Genomic DNA, 23,077 nt, shown 5'->3' on the forward strand with positions numbered 1-23,077 from the left:
CTGATCAATTTTTTTTATGCAATTAACCCATCTGCAGCGCAGAATGACTGAAAATCCCTGAAATGTCTCTGTAAACCCATTTTGGGCAGTTTCGGTGCGTTCCATTTGCCAAGATGGCTGCACCTTTTATCAACAGAAGGGATACAGTATTCAGATACAGTACCTAGAATGTTATAGAAGCTACTTATCAGTTATAACTTATTAGTAAGAACCCTTATACCAGATGTCTGCATACAAACTTAATGTTCATGCCTGCAGTTCATAACAGTGCAGTTTTTCCACATTGCTACAAAGAGATCAAATACAAGAATACACTTTGCTGACAACATTTGCTGTCAAAATGTTTTCAAACGACATTAGAATGTACTTCTGCAGTACTAGAATAGAACATTGTAATACAACCTAACTCTGCTATAATGTGACATTTAAAAAGTAACTACAAGCTGACCTTTCTGACTTATTCCAAGAGTTCTGTGTCAGCTATGTCTTCTATAACTGTATTTGGTGAAGCATCAACCAGAAGAGAAAGTAATGTTGGTGAGAGGAGGTTTGGTGGTGGACCATCATGTACCAAGCTTACAGCAATGTCTCTGCCAGCAGTGTCGTACCAGTCCTCTCTTAGAGCTAAAATAAAATGGAATTAAAGGTAATATAATAAAAAGAACATAAATATCAAGAATTTGTGATTTTAAATAAAGTGTTACTCAGATCTATAGCTAAAAAGCATGTAAGTATACCAATAAAGGCAAGTCAGAGTCATTACCAGTACTGTCAAGAGCCAGGTTCTTGCTGTTTTCTTTTCCCTCAAACATAGTTGACCTGGAAATGGTCTCCATCAGCAGCCTCAAGAATCCCTTCTTGGTCCTCCTAAATCAACCCCTTCCTCGTTTCTCCCCATGTCATCTGAGAACTTGACGCAGATCATCAAATCAGGATCATAGGAGACCCTTTGGAAGCCCCGCAAGGTTCCCTCCCAGACAGCAAACTGGTTTATGGTAAATCTGCACTGCTGTTTTGTGCTAATTTTGCTTGACAGTTCCCACAGTATCTCCTGGAATCTTTTCTGCACTAAAAACATTAAAAAACAAAAATCAAAAACAGTGGTTTGACAGACATTTCAACAAACTATTTTGTGAGATTATTTGTGATAAGAAACGACATCCAAAATGTCATAATCAAACAATTAAGCAGTTTGTATCAGTTATCAGATCCCATCATCCTAATCTCTTAATCTCACATTCTGTGTGATACTTACATTTTAGTCTCCATACTTACAATTATTACCTGGTTTAATTCCTCGTCTTCTGAAGAATCATAAGGAAAGGCAGATACGAGTGTTAAATATGAAGAGTAGTCTTCATCAGGAATTCTTGTGCCAGGATTGTTGTCACTTCTTGCAAGGAAGCCTCCATCATGAGCATTATTGCCATCACTTCCTTCCAATCCTCTATACCTTTTAACAGCACTGCTGGCTGCATGGTTGGTGCCACAGCCATCTTCATCATTCCTGCTAGTGTGAAGGTTGCCATCTCCATCTTGAATGCTACACCTTGTAGCAGCCCTCGTTTGCATGCATCACACTCATTGGGTTGTGCTGTTGGACGGCGCATTTTCGTCTTCCGAATCAGTCTTATATACATAAAAAGAGAACACCAAAAACATACATCAAAAGCAAAAATGAATGAAATAATTCTTAAATACACTTTTCACAGTTTTATATATTTAAGCAATTGACAGTATAGGAGTTTGCGCTTTATGCTGGAAAGATAAAATAATTTGATTTATCGTGTATAAAAGTGTTAAAAGCAGACAAAAAGCAGACTTACTAAAAGGGTCCTAGATCGTCTCACATACAGGGCTTTGGATTTAAAAACTCTATGAATTAACATCCCTTTTAGCTCCTGACCCTCCTAGAGTTTAGGGGACACCAACTTATTGCCACAAGCCATTAAAAACTGGAGACCGCAATGAAGATTGAGATATTACAACAACAATGATTAAAAAAAATATTTTTTCACTAAAAAAAAGCTTGAGTATCTTAATAATGTTAGTGCCGGTGTTTGTGTGTGTGCTCCTATGTTTCTTACTCCCATGAGGTGATACACTGTTTGTTCTTAAAATGGTCTATAAAGAAAAATGCTTATTGTTTTAAACATACAATGGAAGATAAAAAGGCTTTCAGCTGACATCTTCTGGAATGTGCTCACCAAAGCCATCCCTGATGCGCCCTACAGCAGTGTGGTGGTCCCAGGCCTTCTGGAATTCAAAGACACTGAGGTTGTGCCCATGTTTCTGTAGCCATTATTTTGGACCTTGTTTACACACAGCTTCCCATGATGGACTGGAGAGTAATATTATGTCCTTGTTGAAATGGTCATGCTGCTGTGTACTAGTTCTGGAAGAAGAATGTAATGTTAGAAACGTGAAGTGATGATTATGCATCAGGTCAAAAGCATATATTAACCATGGCAAGTTTGACAAGAGTGTAATACAAAAAGTATCCCTTTATCAACCTAAATCTGGCTAAGCCTGAATTTGAATCATTTTTGTAACTGGTGATGTACAGAAGGACTTCTCTTTATGCGCCCGGTCATCAAATGCATTGCATGAATGCAACTAACCTAAGTTCATCTTATTATGAAAAAAGCAATTGAAGTTTCCCTTTATTGCATTTTCACAAACTGAATATCAGTTTCAAAACCAGGAAGTGGGAATACGATAGCAACAAAGGATTTACCCAAATGTCTCACGTGCTTTCGGCATAGAAAACAGAGACTCGGTCAGTCAGTGGTGTAAATTAAGGTTATTTTAACTTTCCCCTAAACTGCTGAATCTAACAATAGGACGGTTAATTTCATTTACTTAACGTTTTCTTCTCCTGTCACTGTTGTGTTTGATAACGTGGTCCACGTCCTCTGGGAGCTGGAGGTGCAGCTGGCAGCAGGCCGCTACTACGCCGGCCTGATGGAAAGAGTGACTCAAGGCAACAGTGTCCACACTTGCAGTTGCAACAATCGGTTGCTGCCCGACTGTTGTCGCTTCTGACAAAGTTCTGATGGTCTATGCTGAGGCCAATATTCTGTTTAATAAGGCTGCTGCTTCCGTTAGGCTACCCATGGACTGTGAAGCAGACATCAGTCTACTGTAAAACACCCACTTTTTAAAAACAACTTCCTGTTTAAGTGAAATGCCTTCCTGTTTAAGTGAAAACCTTGCACATGTACAAGTGAAAAGCATTCACACATACTATAGAAACTATCTCACACAAAAACGAAGTAAAACTTTTACACACACTATTGAAAGGCATTCACACACATACTAGCAAAGGTGACATTTTTGGTTGTGTATGTAACCACCTTTTACTAGTGTGTGTGAAAGCATTTCAGTAGTATTTGTGGAAGGTTTCATTAGTGTTTGGAAGAGCTTTTCAGTTGTGTATGTGAATGTATACATTTTAGTTGTTTATATGAGAGTGTTTCAGTTGATTATGTGAGAGTCTTTCAGTAGTGTGGAGGTATGTTTAATGCTTTCACTTGTAAGTATGTGTAATTTTCATGTACTATGTGAAGGATTTTGGTTTCATATATGTATATGCATGGTAATTCTAACGGCCCTCATGTCGGTGCATGTGGGATGAGTACAGATTAGATGGGTGGAGCAAGTGATGGGGCTTTTTGGGAAATACCGTGACGTGCAAGACAGGCCCCTTTCTAGGTCTTAAAAAGTGACAGCCTTACCGAAGACTGATAGTTTGATCGAAGAAGAAGTGCCTCTCCAGTCAGCCAAATACAACGACAAGGTGAGGAAAAATCATGAGGTTCTGAAAAGATTGATTTGTGTTATTTCATTCTTTGATCATCAGGAGCTGGCATTTATTGGACAGGATGAGAGTGAAAACTGACAGCAATGGAAACCACAGATGTGCCTTCCTGCTTTGATGATGTTCTAGCTTATGTTGTGTGTTTGTGTTACACTGTAATATACAACATAACCGTTCTGTAAAGTTGTGCAACTTAGTCACTAAAAGAAAAAGCAAACTGGTAAAAAAAAACAATACCTGCTATGAAAATATGTATAATTGTAATTAAACGACCACAAAACGTGCAGTAGTTTTTATCTATTATAAAATAAAGGAGAATACATTTGGAATGGAATGCATTATTATGAAGATATGAACTCAGAGAGATGTATGCGTATATTGCTTTTTACCATGCACAGTCTTAAGCATTACATGAGCTTGATGCCTAGTTTCTCCAATCTCCGGAGAAATGAAACCTCCCTGATTCTGCTGTTTTCTTGAGTGACAGACCTTTATATCTTTCCTGCACAGATTCTGCCACACTTTGCCCAGCTCTGTTACTCGACATGGAACCGGGAGAATTTGAAGGTATGTTTAATGAACACCTGCCATCACAAATGCCGGGCTTCTCTCAAATACAATGCGAATGAAAGACGTTCTTTCGGTGGTGACTAAACCGCCAGATAAGCTACAGTATACACACCAGTCGTATCAATGCGCAGATGCTGATGGCACGAGCACCCCGGAGATACGATTGATGCGTGAAGTTCGGTAGAATGAAATAGTTCGTACATTAAACTGCTTACTACAAAGTCTGTGGATTATTTTCAATAACCGGGTCGAGATTTCTGGTAAGAGACATTGCTGTTGAAATTTTCAAATGTATTTTTCTGGCGCTTTAATCACCACAGAAAGGATGCCATTCACTGCATTCACTCATAGGTATTCGAGAGAAACCCGGTATTTCTATATCTGGTTAACTGCAAATTCGGATAAGCAGTAACTTTGTAAATGACAAATGTCACTTGTTCTCTAATTTTGGTTGCTACTGTAAAAACTTGTCTTTATAAATATATGCAAACTTTTGGTAACTAGGTCGTTCTTTTGGCGTTTGCACTACATTTTTGATACTTTTTTCAAAGTATAAGACTACAAAGCAATCGTTTTTTTTAACTTACATTACTCTAAATACATGTCGTAAAACAGCTTAAAATAGAATGGATTGTATTTGTAAAGTAATTAAAGATATGTAACATGAAGTATTAACCTTTGCACTAAAAAACACAATTCACACAAATTATGCAACTTACATGTTCTCTGTTCGTTCAAAAACGGAATTAGGAAATAAAAGCAGTGTGGAGGTATGTTTCCCAAAAACATAGTTCATTCCGTTAGCGACTTACGGGTTTGCAACCGTGAAACTGAATGGTTTCCACTATCTAAATATCTAACAGGAGTTTTTACGGAAACGTGCAGCAGTTTCAGTTCAGTTCAGCAGTAAAATATTGCAACGCCATACAGACCGAGGGTTTGCGGCTAAGACCAAGAATATTATTGCTAAAGAGGGAAAGCCCAATCGTCCTGATCCTCCCGTGTGTCACGCCCCCCTCTCTACCTCACGTGTAATCCCTGTGTTCCCAGTTGTTTCGAGTCATGTTGATTACTGTGGTGTGTATTGAAGCCTGCATCAGAGTATGTTTCCCTATTCTGGTCATTAGCATCATATGTTCAGCTTTCTGTTCCTGAGTGTTTTTGCCCCAAATAAACCCTGCATTTCCCTGAATTCCTGGACTCCTGTGTCTGCTTCCCCGCTCTGTACCAGTGTGTGCAAGACAATGACCAGACTCCACAAGAAGACACCTCGTCTTACTGAGGCAGAGTACCTCAGCGGCTGAGAAGTGGGGTAGCAGCGGCTTCAACTCCCTCCTCGCCTCCTCTGGCGGTCCCTCCGCCTCCTCTCCTCTCCGCCCGTTAGGGTTCCCTTCGGCTCCCTGTTTCCCCCCTGCCTTTGCCTCTCTGCTCCTTGGTTTTACCCTTTTTGATTGTCTTCCCCTTGGTTCTGTTCCCCATTTGTGTGGCTCCTCTGTGTTTCCGCCTGGGCCCTTCCCTCCTTCTGTCGGTGTCTCCCCATGTGGCATCACCAATGTCCTAAATGAGCAGTACCAGGAGAAAGTGTGCCGCTGTATTGATTTAAATGACTCCCTGCGCTTACTGGGTGTGGAGCAGGATTTGATTGCTGTTATTGGGGACCAGTGCTTTGGGGAGAGCTCTGTGCTGGGAGTTTGAGTCAATGTTATAATGAGAATGAGACCTTTATATCTTTTTTACACAGAATCTGGGTCACTCAGTTCTGCTTCGTCAGATGAAGAAGGTAGGCTATGTTTATTTAACGCATCCCACAGGTTAACAGGGCATTTTTAATAATGACAAACATTTAAATGGTACTTTTTTATTAATGCTTAACTACCCACCTAAGTAATAACCATAATACATTGCAAGTCTGCTACAAAGGAAATTGGTGTCCTTTTTAAAATTTTATTTAATGATCTAACAGTATATGAAATTTACGTTGTTTAGAAACAGAAGCATCTCCTATGTCATGTGGCGTGACTAACATCATAAATGAGCACTATGAGGAGAAAGTGCGTCCCTGTATCGACCTGATCGACTCCCTGCGCTCACTGGGCGTGGAGCAGGATTTGGCTCTGCCAGCTATTGCTGTTATTGGGGACCAGAGCTCAGGGAAGAGCTCTGTGCTGGAGGCTCTGTCTGGAGTGGCACTGCCAAGGGGGAGCGGTAAGTGCCCTGACCCACAAGCCCTGATGGAATCTGTCTTTCTCACATGTGGGAAATCTGTGCTGTGTGGCGTATGGAGAAGTAAATTGAGCACAGCAGCATGTTGTGTATGAAGAGCATTTTTATAACACAAACCTCATGGTCCAACAACAACCGAAAGGTAACTTAGCTTACTGGTCTGAAACAAATGTCAGTAAAAGTTATGTTAAATAACTTCATTAAACACTTCTTATGTTCATATATTGAAGTATATGATTTATACACGGCTAAAGATACGCGAGGATCGGACAGGTTTCACACAAGACAGACAAACACAAATGTGACAAAAGGAAATACAACAGGTATTACAAATGTATATTCTTTACATTTTAAACAGAATATTCTATAGAATAATCAAAAATTCTAGTAGAAAAATTGAATATCAAAACATTTGATTATATAAATATATCTGTAGTTGCACCACTATAGTTTGGGCCCATAGAAACTACCCAGACAGCATGTTTTTGGTTCAACGTTGAATGATAGTTATATACGTTGATTTTTGGTCAGATTTTCAATATTGAAAAATTGATGGTAGCAAAACCTTGATTCAGTGTTGATAACTTCATATAAGGTGAAACATTGAAGATCAACATTGTTTCAGCCTTTTTGTCTGATATGGCATCAGTGTCATTTCAATATATGTGTGCTATCTGGGTATATTTTTCTGTGTATACCTGTAAGCTACAGACAGCTTCAACTTGAATCAGTGTCAGCTGAACTGTCTCTTATCTAACACACATAAAGAATGGCAAAAATGTCCATTAATCAGTTGCGTTTAAAAATATGAATTTCCTCTTATAAATTCACAAACTGTCTTCAGTTTGGTTGTAAATGTTTTATTCTTAACACAATGGTAGGGTTAGAACATAAGAACATAAGAACATAAGAAATTTACAAACGAGAGGAGGCCATTCGGCCCATCAAGCTCGTTTGGGGAGAACTTAGCTAATAGCTCAGAGTTGTTAAAATCTTATCTAGCTCTGATTTAAAGGAACCCATGGTTTTAGCTTCCACTACAATAGCAGGAAGACTATTCCATACTCTGACTACACGCTGTGTAAAGAAGTGCTTCCTCAAATTTGTTCTAAAATGTTCTCCCGCTAATTTCCACTTATGGCCACGAGTTCTAGTATTTAGACTAATATTGAAATAGTCATTTGGCTGAACAGCATCCAGACCCGTTAGAATCTTATAGACCTGAATCATATCCCCCCTTAGTCTCCTTTGCTCAAGGCTGAACAGATTCAGTTCCGCTAACCTCTCCTCGTAAGACATTCCTCTAAGACCAGGAATCATTCTCGTAGCTCTTCGTTGCACCTTTTCTAAGGCAGTAATGTCCTTCTTGAGGTATGGTGACCAAACCTGCACACAGTATTCTAGGTGGGGTCTTACCAAGGAATTATATAAGTGTAACATCACCTCCCTTGACTTAAACTCCACACATCTAGAGATATAACCCAACATTCTGTTCGCCTTTTTTATTGCTTCCCCACATTGGCGAGAGTGGGACATGGAAGCATCAACATACATACCGAGATCTTTCTCGTAATCAGCTACCTTTATTTCAGTGGAACCCATAAAATATCTGTACTGTATATTTCTGCTCCCTGCATGGATTACCTTACATTTATCTGTGTTAAATTTCATCTGCCAAGTATCAGCCCATTCGCTAATTAAATCCAGATCCCGTTGAAGCCTCTCTGCTGCTAGATTAGTATCTGCTACCCCGCCCACCTTAGTGTCGTCTGCAAATTTAACCAGTTTACTGTATGTATTCGTGTCAATATCATTAATGTAAATTAGGAACAATAGTGGTCCTAAGTGGTTAGCAAATGGTTTCTCTTATATTCTGCTGAATAGGATGGTTACTTTACTTTTTTTGTGTTGCTGTTGAAAATACTTATGCAAATTAATTTGTGGTTTCCTTGAAATGTAGGAAACTGGAGTCTTGTAGCAAAGCTGTAAAATTACCTTTCTTAATCAGGAATTGTGACACGATGTCCTCTGGAACTGAAGATGAAGAGAATAAAAGCAAAAGATAATTGGCATGGTAAAATAAAATACAAATCAGAGGAAAAGGAAATTAAGGATCCCTCTCAAGTGGAGAAATTTATTCGAAAAGGTAAGATGCCTCTGTACGTATCTTCATAACACCAATTTAAGATCTTAAATTACTCATGACTAAAGATATTTTAAATTCCATTTTAGATATCTGAATCTAAGATACACCTAGTCAAAATACAATTTTAGATTGGAACATTTCCTATTCAAAACCTAAAATAAAGTTCTTGGTAGTAGGTCTGCAACTAATGATTATTTTGATAATCGCTTAATCTGTCGATTACTTTTTCGATTAATCGGGGGGGCAAACCAATTCAATTTCCTGCAATTTTTAATAACCCAGTCTGTCTTTGTACAAAGGTTGTTTTCAGCAACTCACGTAAAAAACAAATCTATGCTACATTAAAATCCGGAGTCCATGACAAGAACGAGTACAAATACGGCTGATTCAAAGACAAGATCGAGACCTTCAAAAACTGGTCTTACTACAACATTTGATATTACTATAAATTTCTATCATGAAGAAATGAAGCAGTGGTGTAGTGGTAACAAGAAATTTAAGGTGGGCAAACTATATGCACAGCAGTAAAAACGGTGGGTAACTATTTATATCCTTAACATTAGTGACTAATGTTAAGGATATAAAACAAATTTACAAAACGCTGTTTTGTAAATTTAAAAGGTGCGTAAATGGCGTTTATGTGCATTTACCCTCCACTACACTGAATGAAGGATTTGTGTTAAGTAAACTGAATAATTGCAAAAAATAATCCAAAAACTCCACAACGTCACATAATACATCAGTGTCTCTCCGACCTAATTTCAGCTAATTATCGTCAAATTCTGGCAGAATTAAAACAAGACTCTGCTGTGTCTGCCTCCGCCATTTTATAAACGTTTTTTTTAATTCTCCCAGAATTCATCACGTAAGCTACTCAAGGCACGCCATTGGTTCTCATCACCTTTTTCTTTTATGGCGGTCGGCATCCAGCTTAATGGTACTTTACTGCCACTGTGGCTTTGGTTAGCTTACTGCTCCCAAATTAGGAGGTAGCCACTGTACTTATTTGTATAATAACGTAGACCCAACTAATCGATTATTAAATTAGTTGGCAACTATTTTAATAATCGATTTTAATCGATTAAATCGATTAGTTGTTGCAGCTCTACTTGCTAGTCTTGTTTACAAAATATTTTTAAGCTATCTACATAATAGATGTGTATATCCTTAGTTACATTTCGACTAGCAATAGCTTGTTTTAGAGGTATAAATTATAAATTTGACTACTGAAAATACAGTTAGAGGTTTCTGAAACGCACAGTACCGACAGTGTTGTTGAGGCGCTTCTGTTGTTCCCAACACCCCCGCCGCCATTCTCACGGTCAATACAGTAGCGACACTTTTATTTCTCCACTTCGAGCACTGCTTATACATATTAAACGCCAGTTCAACTGATGCCTCCGGTTATTAGCACAGTACACAGAGAGCGCTGTAGACATGCACCAGACCAGACGCATAGCACCTCAAACCCGCTTTATAACTTTACATTTAGATCGATACATGGGTATGTGTATCGATGCATTCGTGTTGTGTTTTTTTTTCTTCCCCGCCAATCAGGAGTCAGGAGCCGCTTGTGTAGATCTTCAGATTCAGCCTTTATTGCCACATTGAGGTTACAGCCAAGGCTGAACACCCTGCAGGAGTGTGTCCAATACTGTTTTACACTCATTTTTATACATTTTCTTATCGTGTAACAATATCTCGTCACTTGAGCATCATCATTTCTTCAACCATTCACCATCGTTGTTTTCTTCCTTGATCCACACCTCAAGGTGATGTTTGTCAATCATGTCTTTTACGGTTTGGTCCCTCAGCTGAACATAATGGTGGCATGGCCATCTTTAGTTGTTTTTTTTTAATACCCAACCGTGAACTTTTGCGAATCCCTTCCATCAGTAGCAAACCTTGCGTCGGTCTTTGTCAGTCACGTGTCTGCACTGTCTGACACGCCCCCATTCGCCATTTTGAGTGTACCGCGGATGTGAACACATTTGGTTAACAAACTTAATATTTCCTATTTATTGTTTTTTCTCCACAAAAATTTAATGTTTTATGTATTCAGTAATAGGCAATTTTCATTACCAAACAGAAAGAAAAACAGTCAGGAACACCGCAAAAATGTCATTGCATGGACATTATTGGTCATATTTACATTCTCTATGTATTATGAAGTGCTAAATAATATTCCATACTCACATAAAATTAATACTGATTTTCGCCTCATATCAGCGAGATTAGTATTTTAAAAGATATTTAGCATAAACACTGATAGAAAGCCACATGAGATGAACAGGTGAGCCATAACTTAAACTAAATTAGAAGTAAAATTCATATCCCTAGCTAGTTTTGCGTTAGTCTATCATATTAACATAAACTAGCAGTGCCAGAAATCGTTCATTTAGCCATATATACTACCATATACTAACCAGACGTATGGTTAATGTTTATGCTATCTCTTGTGTATATAATGCTTATTCTCATATGTATCATAAGATAATGACAAATGTGGATAACTGCAGATTCAAATATACAAAATTCATATCCAGTTTCTAGTGGCACAAATATCAGCCCATATTTACGCACTTCCGTAGTATCGAGGTTGACGAAAGGTCGGGATTACAGATGCCACTGTATATCTGCTGAGGCTTGGCTGGACTCTAAGTCCACCCTCCTTCAATGTCAACCCATGATTTACTACATGGTAGACAAGGGTTGCATGAATTTCGTTTTACAAATTTGGTCATCTTCTTCTTTGTCCTCTCCCTCCACTAGGTCTACCTCTACCTCGACCTCTTCCTTGACCTCTGCCTTGGCCTCTTCCATGGCCTCTACCTTTGCCTCTGCCTCCACCTGCTTCTCCACCATTGATGCCTCCTCTCATCCTCACTCTTCTCCTTCCTCTCATGTCCTTCATGTTTATTGATGACAGTGTAACTCACCTGTTCCCTTTTATAGTGCCTAAACCGGATTAGTGTGTCTATAATTAAGCACCTAAGTGTTGGTTGTGTTTAACCAAATAGTTTGTGGGTGTGGTTATTTGAAAGCCAGTGCTTTGAAATGGACAGATGTGTTTAGTGATTTGCAAATCACTGTGTGTTGAGTTTTGCAAGAATTGTGAATCTGACAATGTGCTTACTGTTGTGCAAATCTGGGCCGATGTTTTGCTGAGTGTAAAGTTATGCCAAATGTGGGAGACTTTTTCTTTTAGTGTTTAAGCAATCAGAAAAAAAATGTAACATAATTGATAGTGATAGCACTAGCTGAAATCCAGAGTGACAGTTAATCTTTTCCTATGTCATCTTTTGACATTGGAATTTGTAAATATTGTATATAAATTTATCACTGAGTTACGAGTTTGATATTTTAATTTTCAAGTTCAGTGATTTTTAATAGGTTAATTTGGTAGTTAGTTTGTTATTTAAGTTGTGTGTGTGTTCATGCTGAATTAAGCCTTTGAAGCAACAATGCAGAATTCGCATATAAGTACCTGCCCTACTTAAATAAGAAAAAACTGCCATTTTTGGTCATACTGTCCACACTGTGCTCCCCGATATAAAAAAAAAAAAACAATCCCCCTCTGTGCCCCCATGACCTGGCACAGGAGAAGTGGATGTAGAAATTGGATGGGTGGATGATTATATTTTTCCGGTTGATTAGTGTTCATGATACCTACTCAGAATTGGTGTTTGCCTTCTCTCTTTTCAACATCTTTATTGAACAGCCCAAGATCAGATTGCGGGTGTTGGTGTGGGTATCTCTCAAGAACTAATAAGTCTGGAGATCTCTTCCCCTGATGTTCCTGATCTCACGCTCATCGACTTGCCAGGAATTGCCAGAGTTGCTGTGAAGGGTCAACCAGATGACATTGGGGAACAAGTGAGGTTCCTCTTCTCTAATGTGGACTTTGAAACCTTCTCTAAGATTTTTAAAGTATCTTTTTAATACTACATTAAGTGTAAAGGTTTCAAACAAATCAAAGTCAAACATTGGTGTATACAACCGACGGTGAATAGAACAATATGTCTGTTTACTGTAATTTCTTGGGATGCATATGCTATTCCTTCAGATCAAGAACCTGATAAAGACATTCATCACAAAGCAGGAGACAATTAATCTGGTTGTGGTGCCATGCAATGTTGACATAGCAACAACCGAAGCCTTAAAGATGGCGCAAGAAGTGGACCCTCATGGTGAACGGACTCTAGGTATACTAAGCACTTGTGTCTACAATGGCTAATTCGGCATTTATAGATCTTGCCTTTTCCACCACTTCACCAATTTCTATGTCTTAAATGTGGGCGGGCAGATAGCCGGACCAAATGACAGGGTTGTCCGCCGAATACAATGCAGTTGTTTTGCGACAGCAACAAATTTAGTTTCTTATCTGTACAATAACTACTGCAGCTTTTTCTAGATCTTACCTTGTCCCGTACTTGACCAATTTATATTTCTCCAATTTGGACAGGTATCCTGACAAAGCCAGATTTGGTGGACAAGGGCACAGAGGAGACAGTTGTGCAAATCATCCACAATAATGTCATTCCCCTTGCAAAGGGCTACATGATTGTCAAGTGCAGGGGACAGAAGGATATTATAGACAACGTGTCACTTACTGAAGCCTTTGACAAAGAAAAAGCTTTTTTTGAAGGACACAGCCATTTCGGGTAATATTGTCTTTTTAATGTTTTGATTGATTTTTTTTAACAAAAAGCATTACAAATAAGTGTCTTATTGATATTTTGTGATACTTTCTATAGCATCCTCTATGAGGAAGGCTATGCCAGCATTCAAAATCTGGCTAAAAAGCTGACTCTAGAGCTTGTGCAGCACATTGAGGTAAAGATTCAGCATCACCTGGGCAAAGACACCTTGCAATACACTGATTGCACTGATATATCATTAGTCTTTAAGGTTCTAAGTAGACATTGAAGGAGCACTTTTCGCATCCCACTGCAAGAGGCCCCAATGCATGAACATATCATATCATCATTTTTTTTTTCAGAAATCCCTGCCCCAACTAAAGAACCAGATTGATAGAAAAATAGCTAAAATTAAGACAGAGCTGAAGAAGTATGGAAATGGACCTCCGACAGATGCTGAAGAAAGGAAGGTCTTTTTGACTGATGTGAGTAACACATTATATGAACAGATCTATAGCTTCAAACTTAAGCAAACAGTTGTGTTTTGGAGAAATCTCATCTCAGTAAAATTCTTTATTTAACTGCTTTTTTAATGGTGTTGAAATCCAATCTTGGTTTTTGAGTGTTTAATCAATGATACAATCTGCAAAAATATCAGCGCTAATTACACCATTAACTCTACATTTCAAACAAACAGATATTGAATAAATTCACAGAAGACATTAAAAACCTGAGCACTGGAGAAGAACTGAAGAATGGAAATCTGTTATTCATGCTGAGAGCAGTATTTAGAGATTGGAAGGAATTCATTGACTGTTCTGGGTTAAAATGTGAGTACAGAATGCACTTATTAGTTCTGAGATCCTCGTACAATTGCTAGACATTTCACTCAAGGCACCAACTGAATATGCAACATTAACTTATAATTAGGGCTGGGAAATTTTATTGCGTTAACGTGTTGCTTTCATTTATTTCAACATGATATTTATTTGGTCAACCTATTTTGTTACCTAAAAGGGAGAATAGTATGAGCATGGATTTTAATAGAGACTTAAAATCTTCCTTTCTGTTTAAAGTAACGTGAGAGTTTATGTTGCACAGAATCCCAAATTTCAGTGCTATAATCGAAACATTCTTTAGGCTCTCATTGGGTAACTGGTTTATTTTGTTTTAAAAATATTATTAGGATAAAAAATTCTATCTTAATGTTATAAAGTGGACTTTCCATGGTTGTCAGGCTTCTGTTTTTTGAGCCATTTACCAAATGGGTTTAAGATTTTAGCTCAATCACATGGTTGTGATGTAATAGTGTTTCGATCTGCCTGTTGAATACATGCCAGTGTATGTGGTATTCGCCATTAATCGCCATAGTGTTTTTATTAAAAAAAGTTTAACCTCCCTTCTTATAATAGAAAACCCTCTGCTTTAATTCCCATTTGTTCATCGAGCCTTTTTGGAAACACAGGAATTCAGCCTGTATTTGCTTGCAAGTATCATTTTTGTTGTAAATGAATAATCTGTACATCATAAGTTTAACATATTAAAGAAATATTGAAGCATCCAGGTCATTCTCACAAAAAAAAAGTGTTATAGTGTTTAAGTTTAATAATACTATTCCATTTTGTTTGTTTGATTTGATGATTTTTAAACATTTTCCATAAAAAGGTAGCCAAAAACCAGTAACAAAATTACATTAAATATTTTTAAATCTTTCAACTTTATTGCATATAACCCACAATAAACAATTAATTTATGTAATGATGAGCATATATATTTGCCCAATTTTTGTTAGTTATGTCATTTTTTCACTTATTTCAGTAACACCTGCCCTAATACTTTTATTACAAAAATAAATGGTGACATAACAAAACCGATTATCTACACCAGAGGCAAAATTGACAGTTGAGACAATAAAGTTGTATTATTTGAGTCTTTTTTCAAAGTAAATTAAAAAAATAGAGAAAACTAATGTTATGGTAATGAATTAGTGACAATGACCCATCTACTTCCCTTTGTGTTAACTGTACAATGACTTATTGGTTCAATGTATAAATATTTATGATTTTAAGTTTTAATGTTTGGTGTGATTTATCAGAAAAAACTGTGTGATTAGCTATTAGTTTTGATTGACAGTCCCGTTTATAATAAAACATTATACTGATATTATACATATATATTTCTCAGCTTTTATTCCAGTTAAATGTTTTCTTGCTTAAGACCATATGAGCTGATGTATTTATTTTGCTAACCTCACAGAAGGGTTCAAGCACTTTGGTTTTCATCAGCAATGCTGCTGTTAACTATCCTGTTTCAATGGAAATAAAAAGCTCCACCTTTGCTCAGGTGTGGTCACATGACATCCTCGTAGTCAAGTTCAAGTTGCGATAACATGAATGTTATCCTTAGTGTTGACAGTGAGCAAATACAAAATTCATTACATCGACTATAATAGTGTCTATAGTTAGTAAATTAATAAATTTATTTTTTATACCTACAGTCAACAACAGGATTGAAGCAGAAGAGTATGAAACTAAGTATCGGGGTAGAGAACTTCCTGGCTTTCTCAGCTACAAAATATTTGAGGAGTTTATGAAGGACCAGATCGACGAGATGGAGGAGCCTGCTCTAAAGAAGCTTAAAGAAGCTTCAGGTGAAAAGCAGAGAAACTGACTCAGCATAACACTTCATATTCTATACCGTGTCTCCCTGAAATCTCCCTGAAATTCAAATTCAATTCCAATTTTGTTCCATTGTTTTCTTTCCAATCCCAACTCCAGTTCCATTTCCTGATTTGGATTGGGATTGATTAATGCATTCCAGAATAGCCCCAAACCTGGTAGCCACAGCATATTTCATGAAAATGATATTTGTTTTGTGTTACAGATATAGTGAGGAGAGCATTTGTACAACTTTCTCAACGGAGCTTCACTGGATACCCGAACCTCCTCAAAACTGCCAAGGTATAATTATATATAGTTGTCATCCCTTTGTAGTACATCCAGAATATTAGAATGCTGAATGACTGAATCATGAAATACAGCATTACTGCAATTTTCTATAACATTGTGGTAGAATAAAACATGGTTGTTTTTTTATTTGCAGACTATAATTGAATCCATAGAGCAGAGCCAAGCCACCACAGCAGAGGATTTGCTGAGGACTGAATTCAAAATGGAGAAAATAGTGTACACCCAGGACAGGAGATACACTGACACCGTAGAGAGTGTCAGAGTGGAAGAGAATATGGGGACTGCTTACGGGCAAAATATTGTGGCCACACTACATAATTTGCAGTGGCATTTCAAATCATACTATCGCGTAAGTAACTTCCTTGAAAGCATTATGGACGGCTTTATGAAAGGCATTTATACTAGCATTACAGACTTTTCGTAGCATGAGATTTTTATCGGGTGTAACTGACACTACAAAATCAATTCACCACACTAACCAATCAGAATTGAGTACATTCCCATGACATTTGCTCATCTCAGGAATTTTGCCCACACACTTTTCATGCTCTTCTGCACATGAACATGTACTTCTGTACTTAATGTATAATATTACTTATTCATATTTATCTGAGAACCTGGGGTTGGCATCATGGGGAGACTTGGTCAGGAAGAGCTATATCCAGTGGAGCAGATCCAGCTATGGATGTACTGGCGCTGTGTGCTGCATGTCCTACCCCCTGCCTAGCAGTGAACCGTGTAGAGCGTGAATATTAAGGGGGGTCAACAGGGTGCAGGGTGTCAGTCATGTCTGACAGTGAGCAATAAGGTGCCCTGAGGCCCAGCAGTACAGGGGAAGGCCCTGTTGTCAATGCCACCGGCACTCAGGGTAAGTGGTGCCCTCCCCAGCTACATGGGCTCTCCCAGGTCTGGTGTCAGAGCCGGCACGTTGACTCAGTGAGAAAGCGGGGAGGTCGACTGGGTCCGTGTCAGCTGGCGCTCATGCTGCAGATTGTCCAGGGACATGAACAGCTGAATAAACTACTCCAGTCTCAGGTCCTGCTCTTGTCTTCCATTTGGCATTGAGCCTCCTGCGGTAAGCTGTGAGGAGAGCCACCTCACTCCACTTGCTGGCTACCAAGAAGGTACAGAGTTATGCGGTGAATTCCACTGGCGGATGCAACTGCTGGCATAGCTCCATAGCTTGATTTCCAATGTACTTGCCCTGCAGTGGTTGATCAAACACCTCCTTCAAGTAGGCAATGAACCAAGAGTTAGACCAGAGAGCTGGGCTGCGCTCATCCTTGGTGCTGAACTGGGCTGTGTTGTTGTGGTGATACAGTTCACACTGCACCAGGAATAGCTTATAGTGTTCTCAAGAACAGTTGTACCTCTCGGGTAGGGGATTCTGGCGGGCAGGAAGAGGGATGGTACTGCCTGAGGAAGAGACAGGTGGTGATGCAGTGGCAGAAGCTGGAGGAGTCGGGCAGGCAGACACGATGTCCTCAAGGTATCTCTCCAGTTGGGCAAGGATACTGCAGTGCTCAGTTAGGTCCATCCTCAGGCAAGATGTTCTTACATGGGACAGGTCAGGGATAGGGGACCTCAACTCAGAGCAAACAGCCAAACACAAGATGAGAATCAAAGTAAGGGATGGATTCAGAGGTCAAAAAGCCTGAGAGTCTGTCCTAGGGAGTGAAGGGAAAGGCAGGCATTTATGCAGATGTGGGATGATCATCACAAGCCAGCACGCTCAGAAGGGCAGGGGATTGGGTAGGGCTGAACAAGTTGAAGAAAATATCTTATCGCAATTTTTCTGACAGATATTGTGATTGCGATATCATTTTTTAAAAGTCAAACTTAAGGTCGATATTCATTGTGTAATAGATTTAAAGCAAATGTATTTTATGTGCATTTGTTCTGCTATGACAAGAAATTATTGTGCATTTTAACATTTATACCACAGATGAAATACGAATTAGCATATAAAGGTTAAAATGCAGGATTATTTCTTGTCATATCAATGCAAATGCACATAAAATAAGTATGCATTTGTGCTGTTACAATTGATGGCCGCATGTATTGCTTTTAAAGGTGAATGCGTACTTGTGTACCAGTTATGTTCATCCCTGAAGATAAAATAAAATAATTATCACAAAAGCTGTGCTAAGTTAAATAAACTAATGAAAATAAAACAATTCCAGTAAGACAAAAATAGCACTGCTTGGACCTCTAATAATAGGACCTTCCTGTAAACAATCTCAGACCATGAATTAGGTAGGTAATTCACTTATATCAGGAGTGGAATCAGTATGTATCAGTATGAACATAATGTTTTCCTTCGGTTTACTTAATTAAAAATGTATGTCTTAGACAGAGAGCTTTGGGTATGAGTGCCTGTTCAACAAATAAAAATAATAGTGACTAGTTCTATTGTATGAACTTCCTTCCAGATCGCCAGCCAGCGCCTGGCTGACCGGATCCCGCTAGTCATACGCTACCAGATCCTGCATGAGGGAAACATTCAGCTACGGCGGGAGATGACACAGCTTCTGCAGGAGAAGGACAGTGTGGATAACCTGCTGGAGGAGGAACCTGACATCAGCACCAAGAGGAATAACTTGGTCTCCAGGCTAAATCGCCTGAAAGAGGCAAAAATCAAAGTGCAGTAATTTTAATGAATCATCTACTACCATTTTAGCCCAGAGGTCTGGCTAACATCATGATATATTACATTGTTTGTGCATTTAGGGGATTTATTACTGGAAACTCAAATACCATGGAATGTTAGATTACTGTTAATTCATTGTTATTGATAATTAATAGTTTAGGTGAAACTAGCTCAGCGATGTAGAACTAAAATGATATATTTACTACATGTATTATTTTTTTTTTTGGGAAGCAAATGTTCTTCAGTGCATTTCTGTATCATTTTTGGCATAAACAAGTAGGGCTGGGCGATAAAAGGATAACGATTATCGTGATATAATTATTGTGATATAATTTTCTTCGATATTGGTGTGCCAAATTCTTGAGAAGTATATGACTGTCGCCGCCCTTCTCAGGCCCTGCCGCTCTTAGGGCCCTGCATGTGAAAAAGAGGATAAAATAAAAGAATAAAATGATCGTAACGGTATTGCTTCAATATTATGTTCATCTTGATATAAATCTATTTCATGTATCCATAATGAATATTGCAATTGATAGTGTAGTAGAAAATATAAAGAATGCTTCAGATTTTAAGTGATCAATAAATATCTAGGCACGACTTTGACAGGTTATCATAGACATCTGCTGCTATCAATAAAAATATCAATAAAAAGCTATTTGAGTGTTTGCTGTGGGACTTTTTATTCATAAACAGTAAAACTTTGAACAGCAAAAAATATAAAATGAAGATATAATACATTGACAATCATGAAACATAGATTGCACAAATATATGCGTAGGACATTTTTTTCCAAACACGTTAATGTAGGTTCTACTGAAGTGTTGTACATAGACTACTGGCAGTTGAATAATAAGACAAGGAAGGATGTGTTTCATCTACCAAGTAGTGAGGATGCTCACTGGTTTTGTACTCTGAACCTGGCCAGTGGGTATAATCAGGTCCCAGATCTCGAGGAGGATAGATCCAACACTGCGTTATCCACTCTTTTTGAGTTATTTGAGTGGAACTGGATGTTTTTCTGGCTTTTTTACAGTGTTGCTTAAGCTGCGTCAAAGGGATAAAATAAAACAGCAGCGAAGTCCGGCACCCAGGGATAACCCTGGAATATATTACCATCAAGCATATACACTATACATTGGCTAACTAATAGTCCAAGTATATACAAATTACCTGTTGCGGGCAGGTGACGACAGCACAGGACTTGCTCCTATGCTCCATCGACTGCGGACCCAAAGAACATCACCTTACGCATAAAATAATGGCCCTACCGGGACCGCCGCAAATCTTATTTAAAACAGGCGTACCGGGAAAATAACCTTCTCGTACACCAGCATCAACCAGACCCACAGTATGAACTGTCTTTTTCCAAGGAACAGTAGGGAAAACGCAAATTGACCATGCTGCCCCGCTGCCCAACTACAGCGGGCTGCCAAATCACCTCACAGTTCAAATGCCATTCCTTTCCAGACTGTGACTTATATGTGGTTAAGTACCGCCCCCCCCCGGGACTACGATAGACCAATAGGGCGTGAGATGTGCTGTTGGGTAGAGTCACAGATCCTGTTAGTGGACATGTTCATGAGTAGATTCAAGAGCACCTGACCCAACTGCAACTGGTTTTTGAAGGGGCCATGGAGCGAATGAAGATTGCTGCAGAGCCCCAGAAGAAGAACTATGACCAGCACATTTGAGACAGTCCACTGAGAGAGGGCCCGTAAGTATTTCTGTGTGATTTTGACATAAGAGGGCGTCATAAAATCCAAGACTTATGGAGCCCTCTGGTATATCAGGTCCTAAAAGTGCCTAAAGTGGGTGGAGCTCTATACACTGTTGCACCTGTAGATGACCAGACTCACGTTAGGTACATCCATCGTACCCAGTTGAAAGCCATCGTTGGAGCAAACTCTTCTCTCGGTGTCTGAACGGGGCGGGGCGGGTGGGGGGGATGCAGGGTGCGACAGAAAGCTGGGTAGTGCAAAGTCTCAAAGTAGAATAGTTCATTACAGCTGGGACAGAGGCAACTTTGTCTATATTGTATGCATTGCCTGTTGCATGGAAGTACATATTATACTGATAAAATTAAAGTGAAACAAATGGGATGCATGCAAGTAGTTTATGTCAGATAGTAATAGATTTTTTTCACGTTAAAGTGCAACATTAAGTTATGCTTGAACCCCAAGTGATTTTCTTATTTGGCCCACTTGCTATTGAAGTCCAACTGACCTGCTGTAAGCAAGTGACAGTTACGGAACATGAAGGACACCTCAGATGTTACACTGTCTGAATCCCTCGAGACGCAGCCTCCTCCTTCAGCACCGTCGTAGGACCATTAGGACGTTACACTGTCTCAATCCCTGAGGAGGTAGCCTTCTCCTTCAGTGCCGTGGTACATATGGGTGGCCCCATATGAACACACCACTTCATGATTAATCATATCTATTACAGATTTAAATTAATAATGACTAAAGATTCAAAAAATAGAAAACAATAAGAGCCTCCCTTGCTTGTCATAATAATAATTTGTGTGTTTAAAGTTTTCAAATGTAGCAAAAATACCAGTTTAACTCCCTATTCTTTAAAATTGGATTATTCATATGCAATCATTTGATTATATATATTCTTCAGCTTAACAGCCCCCCTCACCTCTGGTGTCCACCATCGGGTACGGGGGTTACCGCCACGACAGGCACCGACCACCCTGCAGCCACAGCTCTGTACGGCCGCTTCCACAATGGAGGTCCGGAACAGTGTCCATTCAGACTCAATGTCCCCAACCTCCCCCGGCATGCAGTTGAAATTCTGCCGGAGGCACGAGTTAAAGCTCCTGTAAACAGGAGCCTCTGCCAGACGTTCCCAGCAGACCCTCAGTATGCACTTGGGCCTACCAGGTCTGACCGGCTTCTTCCCCCGCTACCTGAGCCAACTCACCACCAGGTGGTGATCAGTTGACAGCTCTGCCCCTCTCTTTACCCGAGTGTCCAAGATGGAAGGCCGCAGATCAGATGATACAATTATGAAATTGATCATCAATCTGTAGCCCCGGGCATGTTTGTACCATGTCCACTTATGGACACCCTTATGCTCGAACATGGTGCTTGTTATGGACAAACCATGCATTGCACAGAAGTCCAATAACAGAACACCACTCGGGTTCAGATCAGGGAGTCCATTCCTCCCAATCACCCCTCTCCAGGTCACACTGTCATTGCCCACGTGAGCGTTGGAATCCCCTTGTGGTGCACTAACCAGCATACCAGTAAGGGAATCCAAGAAGACCTGGTACTCTGAACCGTCATTCGGCGCATAAGCACAGATGACAATCAGAGACGTATTCCCAACCCAAAGGCGCAGGGAGACAGCCCTCTCGTTCACCGGGGTAAACTCCGCTGTTAATGCACCACCAGTAGCCCCACCCCAGCCCGGCGTTGCTCACCTGCTGCAACTCCAGAAGAAAAGAGCGTCCAGCCCCACTCTAGGAGATCGGATCCAGAACCCACACTATGTGTTGAGGTGAGCCCGACTATATCTAGTCGATATCTCTCAACCTCACGCACAAGCTCAGGCTCCTTCCCCACCAGTGAGGTGACATTCCATGTCCCGAAAGCCAGTTTTCAGACGGGGATTGGACCGCCAGGGCCTCCCTTGTCCACCACACGATCCACAAAGCACCGAACCCCTGACATTCCCTTTGCGGGTGGTGGGCCCACCTGGGGACAGTCCCGCGTGCCTCTTTCGGGCCAAGGCCCGGCCATCAGGCGCTCGCCAACGGGCCCCTCCCCCAGGCCTGGCTCCAGGGTGGGGCCCCGGTGACCCTAGTCCGGGCGAGGGAAACGAGACCTTGCTAGAATACATTATCATAGGGTTCTTTTGGATTGCTCTTTGTCTGGCCCCTCCCCTGTGACCTTATTGCCTTGGGAGACCCTACCAGGGGCTATTGCCCCCGACAACATAGCCCCCAGGGTCACTGAGGCACGTAAACCCCTCCACCACGATAAGGTGGCAATCCAAGGAGAGGTACATACAACCCCATCAATGTATATTAACACATTAAAAAGTACA

General features: G+C 39.8%; 1 protein-coding gene and 1 long non-coding RNA gene across 3 annotated transcripts; one reads left to right on the forward strand and one right to left on the reverse strand.

Moving 5' to 3' along the window:
- Positions 1–409: 409 nt before the first annotated feature.
- Positions 410–1,615, reverse strand: LOC140578755 (uncharacterized). Its single transcript, XR_011983037.1, has 3 exons — positions 1,285–1,615; positions 764–1,068; positions 410–624 (listed from the first exon to the last, which is right to left on the reverse strand). It is a non-coding gene; the product is annotated as an uncharacterized lncRNA (long non-coding RNA).
- A 2,079-nt stretch (positions 1,616–3,694) lies between these two features.
- On the forward strand, positions 3,695–19,683 carry LOC111833800 (interferon-induced GTP-binding protein Mx2-like). 2 transcript variants are annotated; one of them, XM_072700534.1, is made up of 15 exons: positions 3,695–3,799; positions 4,331–4,387; positions 6,132–6,170; positions 6,377–6,595; positions 8,622–8,759; positions 12,481–12,635; positions 12,826–12,964; positions 13,225–13,423; positions 13,517–13,595; positions 13,762–13,884; positions 14,097–14,229; positions 15,897–16,049; positions 16,283–16,359; positions 16,502–16,717; positions 18,801–19,683. In XM_072700534.1, exons 2-15 carry the CDS (start codon positions 4,366–4,368, stop codon positions 19,017–19,019), a joined length of 1,911 nt encoding a protein of 636 aa, XP_072556635.1. In that variant the 5' UTR covers positions 3,695–3,799; positions 4,331–4,365; the 3' UTR covers positions 19,020–19,683. The 2 variants fall into 2 exon arrangements, with proteins under 2 accessions (XP_072556635.1, XP_072556636.1); XM_072700535.1 differs by lacking the exons at positions 3,695–3,799; positions 4,331–4,387 and adding an exon at positions 4,524–4,650.
- The last annotated feature ends 3,394 nt before the right edge of the window (positions 19,684–23,077 follow it).

The sequence above is a fragment of the Paramormyrops kingsleyae genome, chromosome 16, assembly GCF_048594095.1.
Source record: "Paramormyrops kingsleyae isolate MSU_618 chromosome 16, PKINGS_0.4, whole genome shotgun sequence".
NCBI lineage: Eukaryota > Metazoa > Chordata > Actinopteri > Osteoglossiformes > Mormyridae > Paramormyrops > Paramormyrops kingsleyae.

Coding starts and splice junctions, on each gene's coding strand:
- LOC111833800 (XM_072700534.1), top strand. CDS start 4,366: ATGGAACCGGGAGAATTTGAAG. Junction 6,171..6,376: donor TGCTTCGTCAGATGAAGAAG/GTAGGCTATGTT, acceptor TACGTTGTTTAG/AAACAGAAGCATCTCCTATG. Junction 12,965..13,224: donor TCATGGTGAACGGACTCTAG/GTATACTAAGCA, acceptor CAATTTGGACAG/GTATCCTGACAAAGCCAGAT.